General features: G+C 39.4%; 1 protein-coding gene across 4 annotated transcripts in view; it reads left to right on the top strand.

The window, feature by feature from the left end:
• LRP6 (LDL receptor related protein 6) overlaps positions 1 to 26,504 on the top strand; it is a 121,795-nt gene that overhangs the window by 10,431 nt on the left and 84,860 nt on the right. For all 4 annotated transcript variants that reach the window (XM_068952989.1, XM_068953016.1, XM_068952998.1 and 1 more), the window contains exon 2: positions 6,868 to 7,261. In XM_068952989.1, the coding sequence (XP_068809090.1) occupies positions 6,868 to 7,261 (394 nt within the window). The remainder of the gene's footprint in view (positions 1 to 6,867; positions 7,262 to 26,504) is intronic.

The raw sequence follows: 26,504 nt of genomic DNA, 5'->3' as shown, positions 1-26,504 counted from the left end.
GCCAGTCTTCTGATTGATATAACAGTCTCCCAGGCTTTTATTCTCAATGTTGCCTCAACTGTCCACAGCAGCGCTACTTCTCCTCAAACACTTCATCCATTTGCGTTTTTCCAAAGAACGAAGAAGGTGATTCAAGTTCTTATTGCAACCCTTTTCCCCACCCCCACATGAGGGGCAGGAACCAAAACTTAAAACCCTGTACCAATCTCTTCTTTCTTGCTCCTCTAAACTAAGGAACAAAACACAGGTATTCACAGAGAATGAATATACAAAATTCCTTACAATCATGAGCAATGTTGAAGAAATTTGAAACCTGTGGAGTGATGGGAGTCCTCATGGTTGACTCAGACGGAACCTGTGTGTCAGTTGATACAGTTTTTCTTATGTTCTTGTGTTGGCTCTCTGTGGGACGTTTTGGAAGTAGAGAGGGCTGTATATAAAGGATTTTTTTGTACAGAGTAGTTTTGAAGTGGCTGCAGTTAACAATCTTTTCTGGTTATCTGTGCCTGTTTCCCTGCCTTTCCTTCCCTTGGGGACTGGAGGTAGGTGCATGTCATTACAGCAAGGCGTTTGGCAAATCCCTCATGCTTACAGTGCCTAATCCAGGATGGTGTGGTAAGTTCAGTGCTGCATCTCCTCTTTTCCAGTTCTCGTGTTTGTCATCCTTGTGGCAACGTAGTTGGCAGTATCGAATCACCTGTGGGTGCTCAGAGTTCTTCAACAAGATGAAAAGTGGGGGAGTTTTCTTTCTAGTTTGGTGAATACCTGTCTGTCGTCTTCCAATTTAACAATACCTGGGTTTCTCAGCAATGAACTTTTGCATGGATGTTGCTTTCTAGCACTTGGGCGCTCACTCTGTATTACTTGCCAGGCCACGCTGGGCAATGTTGCCATAAATGAGGGTGGGTCCTGTTCCTTGATCAGAGGTTAGCAAGGCACAAGTTCAGGTAATCTGGCAGAGCTGATGTGGTCTTTCTTCCCTTTGCCTGGTGTATCATTACTTGCATCTATCTGATTTTGTGCCTAACTGGTTCTGGATGATGACTGGCTGAAATCCCTCTCCCCTCTCCCTCTCCCCTCTCCCCTCTCCCCTCTCCCCTCTCCCCTCTCCCCTCTCCCCTCTCCCCTCTCCCCTCTCCCCTCTCCCCTCTCCCCTCTCCCCTCTCCCCTCTCCCCTCTCCCCTCTCCCCTCTCCCCTCTCCCCTCTCCCCTCTCCCCTCTCCCCTCTCCCCTCTCCCCTCTCCCCTCTCCCCTCTCCCCTCTCCCCTCTCCCCTCTCCCCTCTCCCCTCTCCCCTCTCCCCTCTCCCCTCTCCCCTCTCCCCTCTCCCCTCTCCCCTCTCCCCTCTCCCCTCTCCCCTCTCCCCTCTCCCCTCTCCCCTCTCCCCTCTCCCCTCTCCCCTCTCCCCTCTCCCCTCTCCCCTCTCCCCTCTCCCCTCTCCCCTCTCCCCTCTCCCCTCTCCCCTCTCCCCTCTCCCCTCTCCCCTCTCCCCTCTCCCCTCTCCCCTCTCCCCTCTCCCCTCTCCCCTCTCCCCTCTCCCCTCTCCCCTCTCCCCTCTCCCCTCTCCCCTCTCCCCTCTCCCCTCTCCCTCTCCCCTCTCCCCTCTCCCCTCTCCCCTCTCCCTCTCCCCTCTCCCCTCTCCCCTCTCCCCTCTCCCCTCTCCCCTCTCCCCTCTCCCCTCTCCCCTCTCCCCTCTCCCCTCTCCCCTCTCCCCTCTCCCCTCTCCCCTCTCCCCTCTCCCCTCTCCCCTCTCCCCTCTCCCTCTCCCCTCTCCCCTCTCCCCTCTCCCCTCTCCCCTCTCCCCTCTCCCCTCTCCCCTCTCCCCTCTCCCCTCTCCCCTCTCCCCTCTCCCCTCTCCCCTCTCCCCTCTCCCCTCTCCCCTCTCCCCTCTCCCCTCTCCCCTCTCCCCTCTCCCCTCTCCCCTCTCCCCTCTCCCCTCTCCCCTCTCCCCTCTCCCCTCTCCCCTCTCCCCTCTCCCCTCTCCCCTCTCCCCTCTCCCCTCTCCCCTCTCCCCTCTCCCCTCTCCCCTCTCCCCTCTCCCCTCTCCCCTCTCCCCTCTCCCCTCTCCCCTCTCCCCTCTCCCCTCTCCCCTCTCCCCTCTCCCCTCTCCCCTCTCCCCTCTCCCCTCTCCCCTCTCCCCTCTCCCCTCTCCCCTCTCCCCTCTCCCCTCTCCCCTCTCCCCTCTCCCCTCTCCCCTCTCCCCTCTCCCCTCTCCCCTCTCCCCTCTCCCCTCTCCCCTCTCCCCTCTCCCCTCTCCCCTCTCCCTCTCCCCTCTCCCCTCTCCCCTCTCCCCTCTCCCCTCTCCCCTCTCCCCTCTCCCCTCTCCCCTCTCCCCTCTCCCCTCTCCCCTCTCCCCTCTCCCCTCTCCCCTCTCCCCTCTCCCCTCTCCCCTCTCCCCTCTCCCCTCTCCCCTCTCCCCTCTCCCCTCTCCCCTCTCCCCTCTCCCCTCTCCCCTCTCCCCTCTCCCCTCTCCCCTCTCCCCTCTCCCCTCTCCCCTCTCCCCTCTCCCCTCTCCCCTCTCCCCTCTCCCCTCTCCCCTCTCCCCTCTCCCCTCTCCCCTCTCCCCTCTCCCCTCTCCCCTCTCCCCTCTCCCCTCTCCCCTCTCCCCTCTCCCCTCTCCCCTCTCCCCTCTCCCCTCTCCCCTCTCCCCTCTCCCCTCTCCCCTCTCCCCTCTCCCTCTCCCCTCTCCCCTCTCCCCTCTCCCCTCTCCCCTCTCCCCTCTCCCCTCTCCCCTCTCCCCTCTCCCCTCTCCCCCGATAGCTACAGCTGAAGGTGGAGTCAGGGAGAAAGCATGTGGCTCAAGTCACATCTTGAGCAGATCGAACAGGCTGCCAGCAAAAGGGGGAGAGCTGCTCCCCCTTCCAACTCCCTGCTGCTTGCCTTATGTTAGTTTTGGAGCTTGCTGGACCCCTTCTTGAGTTGATTTGACTCACTAACCCAGTTTAACCTTTCACTGACGTGTAATGATTTGAATCAGCTTGGGGAATGGCCATTAATGAAGCAAGGGGATAGAACTGCACTTCTAGGGGTTAGAACTAAGGAAAAAAAGAGGCTGGAGAAAATTAGATGATGCTAAATTGCCTCAAACAGTCTAAATCCTCCTTCAGTGAAAGAAAAAGAGCCTGTTGAAGGTAGCACTGACCTCCTGACACCCAAAGGTGTCATGGATCATTGGAAATGGAAGGGACCAAACAGGAACTTGTGCGAAAAAGTTGAAAAACGTATTAAGAGGTAGCTTTAATGTTGTTCTGGTAAATGACTTTTTATATTGGCTCTTCGCTTTGCATCCTATGGCTGCAACATTTTTAATCCAGCATTAGATGTTCACAAATCTGATGTACAAAACAAGACTAAACTAAACAAGTCTTAAGGAAGCAAAACTTAAGTATCTTGGGGATTAGCACCTTTCAGTACGCTAGGGAGGGAGACAAAATTTTTAGCCAAGAGAAATATTTGATACAAGACCTAAAATTAGGTGGTGAGGAACAGAATTTTTTATGCAGAATTATAGTGGTAAAGGTAGGGCAAAAAAAGCAATGATTGAATTTTAATATTGAACTTGGTAAGTTTATGGAAAATACTATGTGAATAGCTGTATTAAGCAGTTAGGCTCAGTGATGTACTGTTGGCAATGGTTTCTTATGAGTTAAACAGCAAATTTTTGTTGTGGTTAAAATGTGTTAAATTTGATTTTTGTTTGTCATTTTTATTTGCAAAGCAAACATTTGTTCTTGTTGGCCTATGCAAAAAAAAAAAGCTATTTTATAATTAAGCATAGCTTTTACTCTGAGTCAAGTACTTCTCTGTAGTTAAAAGAGTAGACTGCATATGGACCTCTTAGGTGGTAAAGGATATTGTAACATGCATTATGGTTTCAGTTGTTGATTCCCAAGATGGACTTTTTTCCTTTTTAAAGTGTAGGAGTACTTCTTTTCAGTGTGTTGTGGTTTGTTGCAGTTAATGTTTGTTTATGATCTCTATAGAAATAGAAATATATGTGAAGAGTTCAGCTTTGACTTCTTTTAAAAAAAAAAAAAAAAATTGAGTTGCATCTCTTTGCCCTATCACAAGTTAAACTGAAACAGTTGCCTAGCTTTGAAGAGAGTTTCTCCTGGATGTCCTCCCGTACGTGATTAGTATAGTGTATAACTGTGTTATTTAAGAAAGCCATTCTTTTCAGGTCCTTTGGGTCCTATGCACCACAATCTTCTGCCACAGTTTTCCTTTTGGAAAAGGATGATTCTGTTTGATTCAAGCAAGTGGCAAAGATGATACTTGGTAGTAATGTTGCCGACTTCTGTAGTTGGGTTTCATAGGATATTAAAGCCTTTGTGTTTTCTGGGAATGGTTGGAAGGGATAGGGGAACAAACCTGGTTTTTATTATTTTAGTGATGCATGTTTCATTCCTGAATGTCGCAACAAATTGGAAAGCTCTGCCAGTCCTGTGGAATGTGTTACAAGCTGTGGCTTTGAATCAATCTGCATGAAACTACATATCCGAAGTGTGGCTGTGTTTCTTCTGAACCGTCATTCAAATAACTTGTATCATTTATGAAAAGGATGTTTTCTCCAGTCATTCCTCAGTCAGATCTGAGCTCCTGTACAGAGTGAATAACCTATGCAAGGCGGTTGTGTTCGGCTCAGCAGTGCCTTCAGGCCTCAGTGATTACACTTGACATGCCTGGTGTTCCAATTCAGTGCATGCTGTGTGCATGGGCACTTTCACTCCGTGTTGTACATAATAATGGAGCCTGTATTCATTTGTGTATGGATTTACCTTTTTTCAAATGCTGGGCATGCTGTCTTAGTAGAGAGAGCTCTGCCAGTTGGCTGTACGCTTTCCTGTGGTGCACTAGATGACAGTGAGCTGGCTAATAACTGGATTTTTCAGGTTACAACTGTACGGGAGCTTTTAAAAGTAGACAGTTTATACTGTATCTCTCTCTCTCTCTCTCTCTCTCTCTTTCTCTCTTTATTTAAACTACTTTAAGTTTTTTTTTTTTTCCTACCTAAAATGCACTCTTTGTAAGCAACCTGTACATAAGGAAATTCTACTGTGGTGCATTCTAAGTCTTTAGGAGGTGGGGAGTTAGGCAAGGAAGGTAAGGAGTTAAAGCAAGGTAATAAAGCTACTTATTAGAGATTCTGCTCTCTAATTTAAAGAGGTCTACCTCTTCTCTGTGGACATATAATCCCTAAACTGAATATTTTGTTGCACAATAAAGACTTTTCTTTTGGGGGGTGATATAAATTTAATGCAACAATGACCCCACACTCCTCCTGCCTCCCAAACTATTTAGGTAACTTTCTATCTAAAGTCAAATTATTAGCATAAATCAATTTATGTTCAGTGTTTCTAAAATTTAAGCAGCTAGGCTAAACAATTTAATTTTCCAAGACCAGGGAATATACCATGTGTATATTTAAACATGTGTAGCAGTGCTTGTTTAGTTGGTAGATTAAGGAACTACTTAAGTTTCTTCAGTGTCTCCCAATACACATGCAGCAGTGTCTTCGATAAACAGCTTTGCAGTAATGAGAGTAGTAGCCTAATCTCAGAAACTAGCTTTTCAATTTTTTCAAGTGTATATTTATTTATTAGGCATTGTTTTTTCTAGTTTCAGTGCGTGTTACTCATATAAGAACTGTATCTTTTCTGCCAGCATAGCCCTTGACATCATTCAGCTGTGTGCATCTTTGGCTCTATAAATTGCAGGCCTTTCTGTTGGGATGTACATCCTTCTCAAAGTGGAAATTGTCCGCCTATACTCGTGAATAAATCTGGAAAACTTTTATTGAATTGCTGTGGAGATAGATACCTGAGCATTTAGTATGCCAACCACAATGTGTGTCTAGATGCTGCTGCATGGCTTCAGCACTATAGTATCTGAGCAACCATAGGGAAAGGCAGATATGTTTTCTGACAGTATGTTTAAAAGGATGTGTTTTTCTCCTTTGTAAAAAAAAAAAAAAAAAAAAAAAAAAAATTTCTTAATTTTTTTTAAAGTAGAAATGTTGCTGGAATTTTCAGAATGTTATATATTACTGGTGGTTGAGGACAATTAAACAAGCATATATTAAAAAGATCTGTTTTCAGGGTTAATACTTTCCATTAGTTGTCTTACTGAGTCTTCATGTGTTGCATATGAAAACTAAAGCCTGTGCAAATTTATACAGTAGGCAAATAGAGAGTGTAAAAATAAGGCTTTGCATTAGAGAGCTAAACACAAGAGTGGGGGAGCTGAATTTGAAAGGAATTCATTGTCCAGATTTTATACATTTATTTCTTTCTCCACCTCTTCATACCAGCATCAGTGCTCTATAAAACATCATTCATCTCAGGCTATGTGTTTTGTATTTATTTGCATTGTATGTAAAATATCCAAGACACATAATCATAGAGAATATCAACACACAAATATCTTTTACAGCCTGACATGAATTATACTTTTATAAAAGTTTGTGGGGTGCATGTTACTACATTCTAGCAAAAAATGAACCTTTGCACTGGTGGCCAGCACTGAAGGCTTAGAAAGCTGCTCTACAGAAAAGGTGTCGTTGGGCACTTCAAACCTGTTTTCTTTGTTCTCTTCCTTTTCCTTTTAATCTTATTTTAATAATGCACAGCCCAGAATAATGAGCTGCCCATTATGAAGTTACCCTCTTCAATTGTAGCACTATTGAAAGGCTTTGAGTCGGTGCTTTTCGGTCAAACTTCAAAATGCAACCCTCCCCCCAACCCCTTTTCTGATTTCTTAATTTAGTAGTTGCACAATCGTGGTGCAGCAGGCCATAGGTTGTACTTAATTTCAGTGGTGTTAATGTCTTTGTCTGTCCCCCCCCACCCCTTATTTCTTCCCTTTAAAGCTGCCCCGCTGTTGCTGTACGCAAACCGACGTGATCTGCGCCTGGTGGATGCTGCAAACGGGAAAGAGAATGCCACGGTTGTTGTGGGTGGCTTAGAGGACGCAGCAGCAGTGGACTTCGTGTTTGTGCGGGGGTTGATATACTGGAGTGATGTAAGTGAAGAAGCCATTAAACGAACAGAATTCAATAAATCTGGGAGTGTACAAAATGTGGTCATTTCTGGACTTTTGTCACCTGATGGGCTGGCATGTGACTGGCTGGGAGAGAAATTATACTGGACAGATTCTGAAACAAATCGGATTGAAGTTTCTAATTTAGACGGATCATTGAGAAAAGTTTTATTTTGGCAAGAATTGGATCAACCCAGAGCAATTGCCTTAGATCCTGCAAGAGGGTAAGTCTTTGTTAAAGTAATTGCAAATAGTAAAATCTCTGCTGCTACTTCTCTGTTAAATGTTTTTATATAAATTAATGATATTGTTATTAAAGGTATCCTAAACTATTCTGCATTATTTGCTTCCTTTTCTATTACTGTGACTTTAAAATAATTTGCACTTCAGAAATTGCATTTATTTTGGTTTGTGAATAACCTGGAATCATCAGACATTCAAAAAAGTGTACTAGAGGAAATAATTATTTTGTCAGCAGTGCAGAAGATGAACACAAATTTGAAAACAGGTGCAGTCTGCATGAAAGGCCAGTACCTGCCTCTAGACAAGCTTGTGCCTCACTGCTGTGTTGAGTAACTGAGTTTGTTGGGGCCTTTTTCAGTGTTAATATATATGCTTTATCATAACAGCATAATAACTGAGAGAAAGCAGCACACTGTGTTAATAGCATTTTGGGAGAACATGTATTAGCACTTAATTAGAAAACTTGGACTTGGAGGAATCCTTTTTTTTTTTTTTTTAAATGATCCCCCTAGAACAGGTTTAATTCTTCTCAACTCCTACTTCAGTCTCTGTAAATGACTTAGAATGTATAATCCCTTTTTCTTCCATTCCTAGGACTAAACTTTGGTTGCCAGAAGTACTAAATTCAGTTGTGGTTTGATGTTATATGAATGGTTAGCATGAGGTTACCCAATATGTAGTCATCTGTGATAAAGTAACTGGCTCTCCCAAAGTGAAAGACTAATGGAATATCCTTGATGCTGTATAATCTTCTAGTAGTTTCTTTGTCTGTAGTATAGAATTTATTTATGTTATCTCTCTTTTTCTGTGCAAACAAGCAAATTATTCTAGTGTACTGCCATATCAAGCAATTTTTTCATTCTTAATGGTTTGGGTGGGAAAAAGGAGTGTATTTTTTCTTTAGAAAGTTGTGGACTGTTTTAGTTGCTGCTCTACTATTGCTGTTTTATATTGTAATCTGTTGAACTTGGGTATTTAGGTCTTTTTCCCCAAAGAGAAGAATGTCTTTTTGTAAGACTTGACTTCCTTCCTGAACTTCTTACAAATACTGTAATATATCTTTAGTATTTTCTTCCACAGTTTCAATAAGCTTTTGACAATATATACAGGAAAAATGTTTATTTTGAATTACTTTTATTGACATTTTTGGAAATAGCAAAAGGCTAGGCTTTTTCCTTTTCCCATCTCTCAGCTATTTTTAAACTAGAACCAATGATAGCACAGTTTCATTTATTAGATTCTAAAGCCATTTAAGAATACAAGAAAAGTGATGCCGCTTGACCCCACCCCATGCCAACGCTGAGCTAGAAAAGGGAAGAGAAACACAATCAAAACTATTTTGATTTGGATTGTAACTAGAGAGACGCTGGTTTCCTTTAGTTAGGAATAGCATAATGTTGTCAAGCCAGATGGTCTTTTTCAGAAGAGTGTTTATATCGTCTGAATATGTGCAGTAATGTGCTCAGTGCTTAAAACTAGATGATTGCATATGCTTGCACTCTTTCATAATATTTGCATGAAGAAGAAACTGCAGGAAGAAAAATGGAACAGATCAAACGTAAAGCCTACTCATAGCTTTTTCTGTTCTGATGATCTGTTAAAGCAATAGGAGTAAAAATTGAGTTCATTTGACAGTTAAGGTTATCTAAAGTAGGATACTTAAAATATCTTAGATCTGTGTGTTTCAAGCTTTATATACATGCACATGTACTTGTCCTGCAGTATCTTGACCCTTCAGGACAGCTAGACCTTGTCCCCTCCTGGGAGCCAGGAGGTGAAATGGACGGATTTCCCAAACTAAACTAAACACTGAAGTGTGCTCGTGTGTTTTGTGTGTGTGTGCATCTTTATAATATACATATCTGTTACCAAAAAACATGAGAATAACTACATTGAAATAAACTTTTAAAAATGATTTAAGCAAACACAAATATATAGTAATGAGTAATGCATTTTCGTGGCAGTGTCCCGTGCAGAGCAATTGAAATGTTTCGCTAGCATTCTAGTCTTTTAGCAACCTACCTGTTTTAGAGTACTCGACCATCATCTTTTGAAGGTGTATACTCAAAACTGCTATGATGGACCTGAGGAATATGATTTTCAGAGTATGTTATAGCAAAAGTAGTGATGATTAAAGAATAAGTGATTCAGGTAATCTTTGCTACTGCTGCCAAAACCATCTGTTAATTGTGTGTATGTGAGATATATATTATATATTTTATATATGTTATATATAAACACGTGCATGTATAATTATGAAATACCAGAGTGTAAATTAGGCTTGGTTCCCATGTCTGTTGTCAATAATGAGAAATGTAACACATTTACAAATGGAAAACACTTCTCAGTTGATAACTGAGACACAGCAACCAAGTCTAATTTTTATTCTGGTGTTTCTGCCTAGGAAGCCAGCAGAATCTAAAATGTCTAGAACTTGTCTTACTGGCCAGCTCTGTAAGGTACACTTTAAAAGTTGAGTTTTTAATTTCTCATTTTCATATGCTAGAACTTGTTTTGCTTTTTTCTGGTGTGGTCATCTTGACAGTGACAAAAAAATTGTGTGTGTACCAGGAGAGAGAAGAAGGGCGCTCAGTGAAGAGGAAGGGAACGGGGTGCTTACTGAGCCTTATTTTGAAGTCAGCTGGGGTTTTCCTTGCTGTTTCAGGAAGGCTTCTGGCTCCTAGTTATCCTTTCTGAAACTGTTTTTTTTCTCCGAATCTGTGTTTTAAACATGAGATCTTAATAATAGGATCAGTGGCTAGGGATAGCCCATACTCTGACACTTTTAATGCTGAGAAGGCTTCTGCCAGGGAAGAGCAAGAGATAGACCAACGTGTGCATAAGGGCAATGTATTTAGGAATTGCTCACCAAAAAATTGAGGAAGTAGAAAAGGTTTCTCTCCTTAGCAATTATGATGAAAAAATTGCCCTGTTTCTTCAGTTTCTTGAGTAAGTGTTGCTTTATCATGTGGTATTGTAAATCTGTAAAGCCATTTTGCTTGTTATTTTATTAATTTGTATAGCCCTAGAGCTGTCAGGGAAAAGACTCCAATGGTTACATTCCCCCTCCCCTGCCCCAAATTACCCTTTAGACAACTTGATTGGCTTTCTTTATAAGCGTTACTGTCAAAATGAACTGGCTTTTCTCACTTCTAGATGTATTGTTCAACACGAGAAGGAATTTTAAGTGCCTCCTACAAGTGCTGACTAATTGCTTGCTTTTCAGGACATGTTTTAAATGAAGTGACTCTATAGAGTTACCTTAATTGTTAAACTCCTGTTAAGCTTTCAGGTTGTAAAGGTTTTCAGTTAATGAATAGAATTAGAGTACAAAGAGCTACAACAATGTTTATGACAGTTTAAGTTGATTTCTGGATGAAATAGCTTGCATGTTGGGAAGCTCTTCAGATTTAACACCTTCCCTGAAAGATTTCTCTTTTAGTTTTCTTTTAAAAACTTTCCAGGGAATACATATACTTTCTCTGTCATTTTTTTTTCCTTCTTCTTTAAAGATGGAGATTTGCATATAAGCATGTAAAGCACAATGAAATCTTGCAGTTGTAGTGCAGGCCTTACATCTGCACATCGTATGCCACCAGTTTCCATGAAACATTTTTGTTGTTATTGAGTAGTGCATGTTATGAAACAGCATAAGAAAGGAAAATAGTCAGTTCTAATAAGTTACAGTATCTTTGACTGGCAAAAAACATTATTTTAGTGAAGAAGAATTCAGAATTTCTGCAAGTCTGCAATGAAAGATTTCTCATGTTTGCATACAAGTCAGTGTTTATACAAAATGGCACCTTACATGCAACCTCCAAAAACGGTGCAAATAACTGGCGGTTTTGCTTCATGGCTTCTCTTGCCCTGTGCCACCTCTACCTTGAGCAGCTTGCTTCTGGCTGAAAGCCTATCTGGTGTTCCTGCTGATACTACATATTTCACAGGCAGCTTAGTGCAGTGCAGATTAGTGCACTGTGCTTAGCATTTGCTGTAAAGCTTGGCCTGTGCAATAAGGAGTTTTTTAAGGTTTGTAGAAAAGTTATGAGCAAGTTTCAAGCTGATTTGAAACTTGCAAACTGCTGTGGTGCTCACATGTAGCTTTATAACGGTATGTATTTATTTTTTTTCGTATTAGCAAGCTCCATGTATCAGAAGATGATGTTGTGTAAATGCTGCACTGTTTTATAGATTTGTTAGTTTTGCAGCAATTTCACTGTTAGACTATTGAGGCTGTTGGATCTGTCTCTTTTAGACCAAATGAAAGTTTGTGGTTCGGAAAGGGGGAGGTCCAAATTCTGATAACAGCTAGGAGATTAAACAAACCAAAACATACTTTTAGGTGACTCGGAGGTAATGAAGCTAACCCAAAAAGGTGCAGTAGTGTTGCACAGGTTGTTCTGATTATGCCAGTGGCCTGCCCTGGCTGTTGAGTTGCATGTATCACTTAAAAGATCTAAAATGCAGCACCGATGTCACTAGTGGTAGGATGATCCTAGCACAGGGACTGTTGCATGATCTGAATCCCCAGATGTAGGAGAATGTAATTCAGAAGAGATTGCCTAGGCCAAGATTCTTGTGTTATTCAAAGCCTGACAATGTACCAAGCACAGCTTCATCCTGCAGTAGGCTAGCATGGTGTCTGACACGTCCTTGTCATCTTTTGCCCGTCAACTACTCCCTGATCTCTTTCTGCTTCTGAAGTATAAGGGTTTTGCTTTTGGTTCTTGGTCATATGAAGATTTTTCTCTGTGGCTTGTGGGACCAAGAATGTTGACCCCTGTTCACATACTGTAATACAGCATTGAGTACTAACTCTTTTTAAGTTTCACTTGCTTTTAATCTCATTGAGTACCTGTGCATTTTGAACAGTTCTTTTGCAAGAGTTGACCTGGTTTGAGATCTATCTAGTCATGCAATGCTGGTTTCCAGTCGGTTGTTAGAGTATTTCTGTGTGGTTAAATGCCACGTTGTGAAAATGCCATTATTTTGCACAGCGCCAAATGTTCGTTTCTTTTCTCCTTCTCTCTCCTCTCCCTGTCTGGAGGAGGAGGTGAAGGAAGGTAACCAGAAACCCACATATTTAAAACAGAGTTAAGGCTTGGAGAGGTGACCTCTCTTGTAAATCTTGCTGTGCTGCTTTTAGATATTACTGCCGTTAACTGTCTATCCTCAGCCTACTGCCAGAGGTTGCCAGCAACTCAGAGGAACGTATTCACGACATTATTTTCCTTATTTCTCAGGCATTTTACCAAATTTTCTCCTTGTGGAAGGAGGTAGGAGATACTGGTGTGTTAGGAATCAAACTCAAATGCACAGAATTGACTTTTGGAAAAGGAATATTTTTCTTACAGACTCAAGTACTTTACAGTTGTAGATGCTTTTAGCTGTAGGCAGGTTTGGAAGTACCCTTTCTTCCCTACCACCCTCGTTCAGTGCTTGGGCTAGCAAGCAAGAGTGCGGACTGGATCAGTTGAGGGCTCTGCTTTCCTTTCTGCCAACTTCACTTTGAGTAAACTTGCAACATCTTGAAGCACTGCAAGAGTTTATCTGTGAAAACACTAAGACCGGTTTTCTTTTTTCACTTTGTGTGTTAGATTCTGGATTTTTTCCTCTGAGGCATGTGAATATGGCACTTTGCATGGTAGTCTATTGACTATTTATTATTAAAGACACTTTTGAAGAGGATGATTCAACCTGTCCCTTAAAGTGTACCTCATTGCTAGGGTGATAAGGATTTGTTTTGTTTTGTTATTAAAAAAATGCAACCTCGTGTAAGTATCAGTGAATACTTGAGATGTTTTCATGTAGTGTTGGTTTAGTAAGTTAGAACTAAGTATTTAAACTGAGATAGCAATTTCTGGTCTGCATGAATAGCCTCTGGTGATGAGTCTTTGGGCATGCTTCTGTTTATCTGCATTTTCAGTGTCTACAATTATAACTAGCATCCGGGTATAGACTATGAAGACACATCTTTCAAAAATTTGTGAACAAACAAATTTTCACTAACAACATTTTGAATGAAACTACGCTGAGTGAAGACAGGGAAAGCTATATTTTAAATCACTAACTATTACTAGCTAACGTTAATTTTTAAAGGTGTGTGAACAAACATATTTTAAAATTACCCTAAGGCAACTTTTAATGGCTATTAACAAGGAGTCAAAGGGGGCCAAATTAATTCACTGAAAAAAGTTGTAATCAGATATATAATTCATTCTATGTTCTTGCTTAAGAAATTCAAAGCAGTATTATTGTTAGAGTAGTGCAGTGGCTTTTAAAGAACATCCATGGTTTTTCCGGGGAGAGGCAGTAAAACAAGAGAAATCTCCCCTCCCCCTCCAAAATATTACTTTTGTAACTTGGAGGTCATTATCAAGAAATCATTAATTTAGAATCTGTGACATCTTATTAGATTTTAGTGGAGAGAGCGCTTTGGATTGCTCTGTAAAGCAATTGGAACTGGCTCAGCTTAATATTTGGAAATTACTGTAAGAAATTTCTTTTTCTACTTCATCGTAAAGATTTGTTTGTAGTCTCTTTGCTACTTCAGGGCAGGATATTTTAGAGTTTTCTGGAAATTATGATGAGCCTTACGAATAGTGTGTGTTTAAACCAGACCTATGTAAAGGAGAACATTATTGGCAAAACTATGCTTTTGCTGATACAGCTCATTCCAATGTGTTTTAAACTTTCTCTGTTCATCCTGCCCCCTTCCCTTGTTCCCTTTCTAAATAAGCTTTGCTGGTAAAAACGCACTTTCTGCCATAAGATGAGTTTATGCTTGCAGCAAGAACTTTAATATATTGGCCAGCATGTTATACACCTGACAAGTGTGTGTATAACACACAGCAGAAATGTATAAGGTAGCCTCAGCCTTAGTTACAGAAGAGGAGAGGAGTGTAGTGGTTTCTTGTCTTACTGTAATGAGTCTGCTTATTCATAGAGTTGTGAGGTGTAGAAATGGAAGGACGAGTGCAGGAAAAGAGGGTTTTATGTTTTCTTAATTTAAAATCAGGATAAAATTGGTTGTTGGTGGATTTTTATTTCCTTCCCTTCTAAAGCTAGTACTATTCTACTTTTTGGGCACTGACTAAAATGTGTCTCTGACTAAAGTTTTTGATGTGTATTGTAGAAAATGGAACAGAAACTCAAATCTGTTCCTTTTGGGCAGCATTTTGTTCCTTTGGAGGGAGTTGTTTGGGATTATTTTCCTAATGAAAAGGATTTATTTATTACTCATTTCTTGCAAATAGCTGATAAATTCGCTTGTTAGTGTGTTTTAAAAACAGATATCACGTTCATTTAATTACAGACTTTATTTAAAAAAAACTCTTAACACTTAGCTTTGTGAAAGTTCAGCATGATTAACAGGCAAAAAAAATTAAGGTCTGTAGAAGAGCCATCTTTATTTGACTGTATTGCTGGAAAAAATGAAACTACTGCTGTGGAGAATATTTCAATATAGTTTTCTCTGTAAAGTGTTCAGATAAAAGGTAATGGTATATATCCACTGTATAGAAGATATGAAACAAATACTATTTCAAATGCAACTATTAAGAAAGGGGGCGCTACAGGGGACATACATCTTAAGTAATCGGAATAAAATATTAAACAAGTATTTATGGTATTTGTATGGTGACCCTAGGATAGGAGAAGATGGCTCAAAAATTACAGCCAGGGTTGTAGCTGGGTCTATGTGCAAAGTGATTCAATTCTACTATTTTAGGATCTGTGTAGGAAAGACCTGAAAATGAGCTGAGCAAAAGCAAACATCAGTGCTTTTGATTTCTGCCTGACAGATGGAGAAAGAATTATTATTTTTACTTTTGTTGTATCAGCCTCCGTTGTAGCCTACGTGGTGAATTTCCAGTCTGTCCACCTCTTCAGTAGTGGATCTGAGCTATTTTTAAAACATTAGGTAGTTGGAAGTGGTCGATAATAACTCAGCAGTAAAAAACCCTAAGCATTCTCTATGAGAGCCCAGCTACTTCAGATGGACCAGTGATGTTGTTCCACAGTAATACTCTAGATTTTAAGTTGTGTGCTTTAAATGCATATATGTGGGTGAAAATGTATCTGTAATATGTAGTTGTGGTGTCTGTTTGTAGTTAATTGTATCTTATACTTAAAACATGCTAATTGTACCTTAAAACATTAAAAAAACCCACACCAAAACTATAAACATGGAAATGTTTTTTCCTTGGGTTGATGAGGAGCAATATAAAGAATAGTAACATATTTTCTGGACTTCAGTCCTTTTTAATTAAAAATCCTTTGAATACTATTCTCCTCTTTTAAATTATCAACATCCATTCAGAGTCCCCCTCTTCCCTCCTCCCTTTTTTCCCCAAGGTTGTCTAACATGCACTTTACATTTTCATTTCTCATGGGAACCTTGTCGCTTCTCACTTCTACATCTTAATTCCATGTTTCAGCATAAAGTATTACTCATATTAAGTTTTCCCTGTCACTTCAAGCAAGAAGTGGTAAAGATTTGAGATTATGTAACTAAGAGCTCTGTTAAGTCAGAGGTTTTTTTTTTAAATAAATCTGTGTGAAACTATTTTTTCTTATTTATTTATTTCTCTGTTCTAGCAGCTTGTTAAAATTTATCCCAAAATTAAAGAAATATCTTGCAAATTAAGTAATGTGCTTCACTTGTTGTGTATTGTAGTGATGCATTGAAATATCTTCAGTTCTTGAGTAGAAGGTTCTCTTGCCACTGAAAATGCATTTATTTGTAGAATAAAACCGTATTTTATGACAATGTTCTCCTTTCAGGTTAAACTTTAGAAGATCTTCTGAGTAAGCTCAAATAAAAGATACTATGCTTTTTTCTTTTGGACTTATTTTTTTTAAGAATTCTCTCTGAGAAGTGCATATTTAGATCCACATATAAGCCTAATTGAATGAGGTAAAAAGGGGGAAAAATGTTACTCAGGACATATTTAATAAAGTTACAGTTTGAGACTTACTGGAGCCAGTAAGAAGATCCTGGAAAAATACTTTCAGATGCATAAAACAAAACTCACACAGTTCTTACTGCAAACATGTATAATGTGGTGGAGCTCACGTAGTTGATAACAGTCCAGGGTTGTGTGTACTTTTATTGTGTGTTTGTGTGTGTATGTCAAAGTATTTTTGTATAGTGTTTATATGTATGTTGCTAATTTCCCCAATTATTGAAAATCTAGCCTAAATACTCTGTTTGGAATAAAGAGGTGAACTGCTGCTTTACCTGTTCATAAGATCTCACCCAAATGTTCTGTTAACTGTGCGGAAAGCAAATGTTTTGTGTGTTGATTTTATGATGCTTTCCTGATTAAACAATTTGTTTTATTGTGATGATCTGACACACTACTTAAAACATTATTTAATAATGTGCTTATTGTGGCCAGAAATGATCTTTGGAGAATCTGACTGAGAATTTCTATTGGCCCCTAGACATATATAAAACTATATTTGTTTGACTGAGGAGAATGATTTCTAAATGTGATGTTCAAGCCAGCACTCATCGCTGTGCTGGCGGACTCGTAACTGCTTGGCTAAATAGTCAATAGCGCAACCAGAAATTTGTTTTAGTAAAGGTCTGATCGCTGCTCATAACCACTAAAAGCTCTAGTATTAAATAAATTATATAGTCCTAATCAACAATTTATAGCTACAAACCAAATTTGGATTTAAAGAGACTAATACTATGAAGGCATGAAAGTACAGTGTGTTCTTGAGGTTTGACAGGAATTTGTTACTTAACTAGAGAAGAATCATCTTCTTGCATAAAAATAAAATGTTCTATTTCAAAACAGAAATGAGACTTGGCAAACTGAGTTCTTAAACAGAGTCCTTTATATTGACATATTTGTTTTAGCTTCATTAAAATTTCATCAGTTTATGTAACCTGACCATTTTGCCTAGTGTTTACATAGCTGAAGGGTGGTCACGTTGGTAACTGTGAAACAGAGAGGAGCTCTTTGCTCCTAGTCCTGAGTTCCCAGCTCTGGAGCTGACATCCTTTAAACCATGGCCCGATTCCATGCTGTTGCCTGTTCTGTCTTCTCCCTTCCCTGGCTTCATAAGGCATGGGTGCTGCCTTCTGATCTTACACAGCTATTGAGCTAATGAAGGTTAAAAAAGGAAAATCCTGGTCAGAAGAGAAGAGCAGACTTTTATGCATCAGCTTTTGAACGTCCAGCAGGACATACCTGAACTGGAGCCAAACAGTCACTGGGAGAAAGACTCAGTGATTTTTTTGAGTTTTGATAGGCTTTATGGCTTCCATGGGCTGTACAAATACTGCATAACGTGACAGAAGTCTTCCCATTTTCTTCAGTGAGAATAGGATTGTAGATGCCAAAGGGCCACCCCAGAATAGGGTGGGAAGACGCAGATTTTAGAGCTCTGGTTCCTATTTAAGTTCTTTGTCTCTGTCACTCTTCTGCTTTTGAAGCCTGACCCTATGCAAACAACTGCTAGTAATCTGAAGTTGAAGTCTTATGAGCTGAATTTCTCATTGGTGGCTGTGGAGGGATTAGTTCCTCTATGGCTCTCCAAAACATGCACAAAAAAAGAGAGACTGCATATTTGCATACTTTAGGATCTTTCCCTGCCTCTGTGGTTTGTAAAATCTCCCAAAGCACCTCACCCATCCCCTCCGTGAACACGTTTTGAGCTCCCTTGAAGAATTTGTCATGTGTGGCATCCTAGAAATACATAATGTCAGCTTAAAAACTTGAAGAGGTGTGACTTTACCCAATGTAGTCCACCATATTTAAATATCCTTCCCCACCATTTTTTCTTGGGTTTTTTTGAGCCTTCATAGTCTGGTTGTCTAACTTAATCTTGACAGCATTGTGTATGGGTGTGTGTGCATATTTAGTTATCTGCTGAGTTTACCAGCATAAATATTAACCTTACATCTATCAAAAGTTCTACAAATAGGAAGTGCCTAGGATCTGTAAGAGAAGTTGTCCTGTTTACAAACTAGATGGAGTTGTAGAAAAATTTTTTTCTGTTTGGGTGTAGGTCTTCCAGGTTTTATCTGGTGATGCTCTTAAACGTGTTACATATTACTTGATCTTGACAGGATTATTCATTCAAAATTAAAAATTTACTTAATGTTTTGCAGGACTCTAGCTGAGTATCTGTCAGTTTGTGGTTCTGTAGCTAAGAAATTGAAGTGTTAATATTTTTGGAAGGATGAACAGATGAAGGAGAGAGAAACTTCTTATGATCCTTTCTTTATGAAGAAGTACATACTGTAAGAAGTAACTTTAGAAAAATGAGAAATAAAATAAAGTCATACTGGGAAAAGCTGCCTGACAGCTCTTTTATATAATAGCAGAAGCCTTATATTTAAAACCTGACTAAAAGAGAGAAAACAACCCTGAAAAACTGAATAGGCTTAAAGACAACATTTCTGAAATCAAGTAGAAGGTCATCCATAGTAGTTATTTGATACTTAAACTTTGATTTGAGTGCTGCCTGTTATATTGCGGGTTAAGAAATCTAATCTTAGGCTCCTGCTCATGAATGATTTGGCATAAGCCTCTTCCATTGTTACTACCCAAGACTGAGTTTATTTGGTGATTGTCGTCCCTGAATTCCCAACTGCCTGTTCAAATAAGAAAAAAATCTCTTCTGCAAATGAACAAATTTGCAGAGCCAGTTAGCTATAAAGTAAAGCTATGAAAGGAAATATTAAAAAAAAAAAATTATTTATTGAAAGGTTGGAAGTATTCTGAAAATAGGTGTACTCAGTAAAGCTTCTGCATTAAAATGGGTAATTAGAAGTAAATATTTGTATCTTAAGCACTTCTTGGAAAGTGCAAGAGGTGATAGTCTTTTTTTTTTAATTATATGTCTCTAAATTATCTAATTGTCCTCCCCCCCCCCCCCCCCCCCACAAATGTACATCATCCACTTTCCAGACTAAAGCTTCCAGGTTTCAATGTGTGCTTCACAATCAGTTTTTTTTGAGGGAGCATATGTAATGCAAATGTTAAACATATCCTATGGTGCTGTGGCTTTTAATTTTTTTTTTTCTGAAGTTCTGTTTTCCAAAGTATCTTAAAGATAATTCTGAGTTTGCCCTATGAATTACCTATTTTTGGGGGCTTCCTTGTTGTGGTAGACCATGAAGCTGAGAAAGCTAAAGTCACAGTGTTGATAGTTATTACCTAAACGATATGCTCAGTACTGTTATGGCGAAAAGAACAGTGCTTTTGCACAGAGGTATTTAGGGGCATTCCAATGTCCACACTTAAATGATTCTTTTTTCCTATTGCATGACCTAGATGCTGTATAAAATTTTGTTTCAGTAACTGCTGAGTATTAACTTCAAGTACCTTCCCTTGAGAAGGGGAATTGTGTACATGTTTAGGATACAAGTTTACTCGTAAAGGATATAAGTAAGCTTAACAGGTATATTTTTCTGTTAGATAGGGAAAGACTAAAACCATATATGAAACAGTGTGAGGGATGAGCGCCTATTTAAGTATATGCCAAATCTACTTAATAAAATGGAGTTTTGCTGAGAATTTGAAAAAAGTACTAGCTAGGTCATGAGAACAAGTATCAGAGTAATTCTGTGCTCGATAATAATAATGTAATACAAGAGTGACTACTTTCAAGGGTGTTTTTCTCTGCACTTGTATCCTCTCAGCAGATATCTTGTTCTGGTGAATGAGAAAACTTACCGTAACTTTCCTGTGGTGTGACCATGGCCAAGAAGCTTATGTAAAGCGTGTGGGACATAGCTTGTCAAGCATATGTTCAGTGACTGCTTGACAAATGTTTTTCTGGTGGAAAAGTTCTGGCTCCTTTTTTAGAAACAATAAGAAAAATCTATGGGAAGAGTCAGCCTTTTTGTAAGTGACTTTGAAGAAGTTACATGATTTGTTTCTTCCCTTTTAGACTCTCCCTCTGGAATTATGATGTCACAAAATGCTGGCATCTATTTTCTTTTTTCAATGCTGTTGAAAGCTGGGTCTTAATTTTGACAGAGAGAGTTTGGGGCTTTCAGTTGTGTGGCTGACTGCAGAATTGTCAATCTTTAAAAAAAAAAAAAAATTATTATCCAAAATTATAAAATGATGTGGGCAATCCCTGCATTCAGGGAGCCAGCAGGGAAAAGATTAGAGGCAAAATATCACAGTCCAAGGTTGTTGTGTGTCTGTGCAATGACAAGAAATCATATAAGTTAATAAAGTGGTAATTTAAGGCCTGGTGGAATCTGCACCTAGGCATTTGTAGGCTGAGTTATGCAATTCGTATGCCCTGTTATATAGTTAATTTGATTACAACACCTTTTTCAATATTTCAGCAATAGAAACTGTTGACAAGAATGGCCATGCCCAATTTTGTTTCAGTGCTAAAGTGTCTTATTTATCCAAGACCTTTTTTCATGAGTAGATTTATTACCTATTTTAGAATGTGAGATGTTTGAAGTCCTTCTCAGAAACCTAAATTTTCTGCAACCAGACAGTGAATTCAGAGACAGTAGTGCATATAGGTAATATTTTGGTTTGAGGCAAAATTGCCCTTCAACAGGGGTAACTGGAGTTTAATCATAGAAGAGTTCTGTGAGTTCTTTCAGAACCCAATTTTGTTTTAGCCTTGATCTCCTCTTAATAGGTTTGACTGAATTTTAAGTTTGTATCTAGTGCTATGGTAACTATTAATTTGGGAAGGTTTGAGAGTAGAGTGGAAAGAGAGAGGAGATTTTAATTTAAATAAAAAATGACTTTTATTGAGGAAAATGTAACTTATAAAACATCTTCAGCAAAAGCATGGGAAGACCACCTCTATTTTTCTCCTTTCTACCTTTTATTCACAACCGAAATATTCTACTACTACTATTATAAGTAGTAGTTGAGTTGACTTTGCATTTCGTAAAAGGAACCAAACGTTTGTTTCTTTTGCCAATCCCTTTGTCAAATGCTCCGCAGCTTTTTTTGGCCTTTAATCTGCATGGTAATGTTCTCTCTGTGTCACTCTTGATATGTTTTATAGCACATTGGTGAGTTTATTTAGAGAAGCAGTTTTTCTAGTTGCCTTTCTGTGTCTTCAGAGCTATAAAAGTAGGCAGATGAGGTTTTGTCACTGCCAGAAGAAAAACACCATCCATTGGATGGATGTTTTAAGGGTAGCACTATGTGTGTTCAGTTATAAAGTTGTCTTCCCAGTGCTGAAGTGATTTCCAAGGTGACCATGAGAAAGCTAAACATACTCTATAGCAAAATGTCTGGGCAGCTCCCCTATGACAGGGCACATCTGCTGTGCATGGGCTGTAGAGTTTATGCCATAGTCTCAGGTCTGATGAAGGGTAATTTGGAAATGGTGGCTTTAAGTGCAAAGTATGGGTCTGGAGTATTCTGAGAGTTCTGACCTTTTTTGGAGATGGCAAAAAATGGCTTCAGCAGAACAGCTGATATTTTGGGTTTGTCCCCTTATAGTGTTGAGAAACCTCCCCAGGCACTGCTGTTGAGCAAGCCGTGGTAGGTTACATGGGGTCTGTGGTGGTAGGGTAGCGCTGTGAGTCATAAGGCTGGGCTGTGTTACATAACTAAGCATGTTTTCTGAACGAGACCATAGTAAGAGCTCTGTGGTTAGAAGATGATATTTATTTCTACAGAAAGTTATTTGTGTTTTAGAACATAAAGGTGGTTGTTGTGGAGTATGTGTGGCCTTGTTTATAAGGGAAATATTTGTTCTCTCTGTTTAGGACTATAGGTGATAATTTAAATAGCGCAACACTGCACAAAGTCTGAAATAGGCACTTGCTTAGAGGAGTATTTAATTGATGGTTTGTCATCTGTAAGGGCATGAGCTGTGAGTTTTCAGTATAATATAGGTCTAAATGTAGCCGGGGGAACAGTGGTAGTATGAAGGCAGGAAGTCTAGCAACTGGATATTTTAGTTCAGGGTCAGATGGTATTTAATTTAAAGTTAAAACCTGTCAAGCCACTTATATAACCAGAACATAACTGCATAGATAAACAAGAGATCTCCCAAAAGGCAGGTTTCTATGTGTAACCCTTGGAGTAATGAAAGCTTAACTCTGATGTTTAGAAGCACATCGGACCATGATATAAAGTAATAGGCATCCAGACTGTGTAGTCATTCTTCTTAAAATGTCAACAGGTGTTTTACACAAGACAGATTAGTGTGTGGAATAAAAACAGTATGGTTGGGTTGCATCATCTTAGCTAGCAAAGCTTACTTCTTCAGGGAAAGGAATGGTTATGTCAAATTTAGTTGAGGATTTTATATCATGAATTGACAATAGCTATAAGCATGTAACTTAACAGAAGCATCACATACTCAGTGCTGTAATATGTCTAAAAAGGCAGAGTTTTGGTGGTACTACAGTCTGCCTTCTCACTATAGTTGGGAGGAATGAGTGACTTTCCTATTCCTGAGCAAATGCACTGCTCACTGCATGCTACTCGCTGCAACATTATTTAAAAAGATGGATGGCTGAGGATTTTGTTTCAGATTCTTCCTCAGCTTTTGCAAGAAATCTTTGGCAAATTATTATGCATAGCAAAAGTTTCTTCCTTAATGTTATGTTTGTCTGGTAAAGCCTATCTCTTTTTCAAAACATTTGATGTTATTTAGATGTTTTGTGAGCACAGTATTGTTTTATATTCTTCCTTTTTCCTCCCCCTGCTCTTTCAGATGCTTACTGGAAGAGGGATTGAAGAAGTTCTGTTTGTCTGAACAGCTCAGGCTGAGGCCAACACTGTTGCTACCTTTTGTGATTACATTTTAAAACACGAAGCAGCAGCTGTCCTGTTGCACACTCATTTTAACGGTATTGTTTTGTCAAACAGTTTAGACAAGTTAGAAGGAAAAAAGTGAAAAATGTGTTTCAAAACCTAGAATAATTATAAACACATTTGGGCAGCAGGGGTGGCAGGGGGAGAGGGGAAAGATGGGGAAGGTGAGGTAGACTGAAGAATGTTTGTGATAAAAGCTCTCCTATCCAAAGCTGCAAGCCCAAATGCAAAAACCTGGTGCTCATGTGCTGCTGAACTGTTTATAAAGAAACAGATGCTGATCTGTCTTCCTAGTTTGAGAAGCTGAATTAAGTAAACTACATTAAATGGTGAAGTAAGAGCTAAGACTGTTATTAAAGGGATTTCAGTGAATTAAAGCTGGTGTGGAATTATCCGACAATTTATTTTCCTAGAAAAGTGCTGACTCATCACAATGGACATGTTTGAAAGGATTTGTTTTGACAACTTTTCAGCAGACTGACATCCTGGTTGGCATACTTGGAGCCTCCAAGTTTCCAGCTCCGTTGCAGCCATAGCACAATAGCCAGCTGTAAGCCGGTAAAACAATTAAGAATTTCTAGCTGTGGTAGTATTGTGACCTTCACATCGTTCTGAATTGCCTATCCAGGTAGATCTTTCAGTTTCAAGCGTTACCTAAAACTTTACTTTCAAGAGTTACTCCACTTCAGTATTAATTTGTAAACTTTGATTTTGTTTGGTTGATTATAGCAAGACTTGAGATTAGAGCTGAACACTTTCACTTGGTATTGCTGCTGAAAGAAAAAGTATTGCCCTTTCTACAGCCCCAGTTCTCACTCCTTTGTCAATTCTTCTTCATCCTGACCGCTATAGTTTGTGTAGCTACACTGGACGTGTCCTACACAAAAGGTAGGAATAATGCTTGCCTGGGTCATCCAGACAAAATTTCAATACCTCTCTTAAGGAAGCTGGAAAGGTGGGAGGGGGGATAAGGAAGGACATAGAGAACAAAAATTGGCTAAAAATAACTCTTATTTTCAGGAGGCGGGAAGAGAGCAGCTGGGGAAAGGGAAAGATGGAGTTTCTTCTCCTTGGCAGAAGTTCTAGCTTCATATGCTGGTTCAGCTGTACAGCCTTAGTTGTAGATTCTGTTTTTCAACTAGGAATGCTAATTATTTACTAATTGTTTTCAGATAATTTATTTCAAAGTTACTAAACTAATGATCAGTTTTGTAATGGTTGCCCACTGGTGTGTGTTCTGTGAGTATATTGGACAGAGCCTTAGTGTGGATGTAAAAGATTGAGCAAAAGGGTCACCTCTCTTTGTGTACCAGTTCAAGAAACTAGAGCTTGGTAAAAATTCCAGCGTTGGAGTCTTCCTAATGCACATTGACCCTGATTCAGTAACACGAGACTGAACCGCCCATACTTAACACTTTTGTAGTCGTTAGTGATAAAACTCTGATGACAAGTGTCTTTGTATTTCAACTCCATTAAAACAATGGTTTTATCTATAAAGCAAGTTGAAGCTTTATACTCTTTTTTTTTTCTCTCCTAATAGTAGTCCTAGTACCTGTTACAGCATCCATTTCTGAAGCAAATTGAGGAAGTCTTCTGTTAGGTATTGCAGCCCTATGTAAAAGAGCACTGAAGGGTTCTGTGTAAAGAAGATTTTTGTACTAAAAGTCATAAGGTGGTAATACAACCATTAAAGTGCACAAGCCTGCAATTCTATGTATTACTTGGAACTTCAGCTTCTTCCCTGAGCACAGAGAACTGTACACAGCATTGTGAAGGATAGCTTATATTCCTATCCTAGAACAAGACTATCAACAAACTCACTTACAGAATGAATCTTGGCTTACCTGTAGTTGTCCTTCATCAGGTAATCATATCACCTTATTCAGTTCATCCTGAAGATATTAGATAATTAAAAGTGAAAAAAAATCTTAAGACTCCCTTTTCTTCAAAATTATGAACTGCAGATTAAGGACTGGCATTATTATTGATGTAGAAAGGGAGTTGGTTAGAAGAAAATTCAGCAGCTAGGCTATTTTTCTACTACCATTGACAAGTCCATTTTCTTTTCCGATGCTGCAAAAAAGTTCAATGCCTTATTTTCTTGGACTATTAATTAGACAAGTTAAGATAACTATGCATTTGTTTCCTTACTCAGATAACAGACTACATCCTCCTCGTGTAGTTATTCCTTTTGTGTAATTGTCCTAATTCCATCAAGCTGTCAATAGCACATGCCATTGACTCACAGGCATCTCTGATCTGTATGTGTTTTTTCCCTGCTCGCTGCGTATCAGTGAGCAAAACTAAGCTATTCTGACAGCTTCACAGTACAGTTCACAAAAAAAAAAAAAAAACAAATCCCCCCCCTCACAAAAGCAAGGTTATGAAGAGTTAAAACTCTTCTGAAAACAGTTACTATCTATATTTCTCATATTCTTGCGGGAAAATGTTACCATTGCTATCACTTTTGTATACTGTTAATACAACTCTGTCATTTTACTTGAATGTCTTTATACACCTCTTTCCAAACATATTTTTGTCTTCAGTGGTAATCCTATACTTTTTTTTTCATTTGCATAACTGGAGATCCATTCTGTTACAGTTAAATTCAATTCAAAAGAGGGTAGTTTAACAGTAATTGTCAATAAAGCAGATAAAAGCCTTTGGTAAAACTGGATAACAACCATGAAGGGATTACTGTTTGTGACTTAAAACAAAAGAAAGTTATTGTTATCTACAGCAGACCATGGAATGGGCAGGCTAAATTGGACCTGATGAATTGGACCTGATATGAAGGGCATAAATTAAATTCAGAGCAAAATCAAACTGTTTGGAAGTATACGCATTCAGATAATCTTCAAGAATTATGTTGCGTTTGAGATTCGCTGAGCCCCTGGTGTACACAAACTCAATGCCTGGAGGAAAAAAAAAAAAAAGTAGCAAGTAAAATATACATGCACATGCGTAATCTGGAATTCTACTTTGTTATATTTTGTTATGAATGCTATCTGGTGCAAAACTTTGAGGAGCTGGGTTGAACGAGCGTGTTACTGCATTTCCATGGATAATGTAAGCTTAAAGGAAAACCAAGAACCTAGATGAATTAATCATGTTTTGCCTTGGGACAGAAATCATATCAAGTGAAACCTAAAAGTTTTGTATGGCTTGGACACAAGTCTCAAGCTGTCAGCAGTCATGTTCAGTACTGCCATTATTAATGAAGCTATCTATCTCTCTACTCCAATCTTTTCACCCTAAAGATTGTAATATGTCCTCTTTAAAGAGTTTTGGAGTAGAAAGCATCCTTCTTTTCAAAAAAAAGGATATTAGCACTACCATGCACTGTGTTTATTAAGCAGTGATACAAAGTTGTTTTGTAGACCTAATTTCAGGCTGGTGGAATGGATGTAGCTCTGAGTCAAATTGAGAAATCTTAAGGAAC

Source organism: Struthio camelus, chromosome 1, assembly GCF_040807025.1.
Source record: "Struthio camelus isolate bStrCam1 chromosome 1, bStrCam1.hap1, whole genome shotgun sequence".
Classification (NCBI taxonomy): Eukaryota; Metazoa; Chordata; class Aves; order Struthioniformes; family Struthionidae; genus Struthio; species Struthio camelus.
Note: the sequence above shows the minus strand (reverse complement) of the source record. Positions and strands in the feature narration are given on the sequence as shown.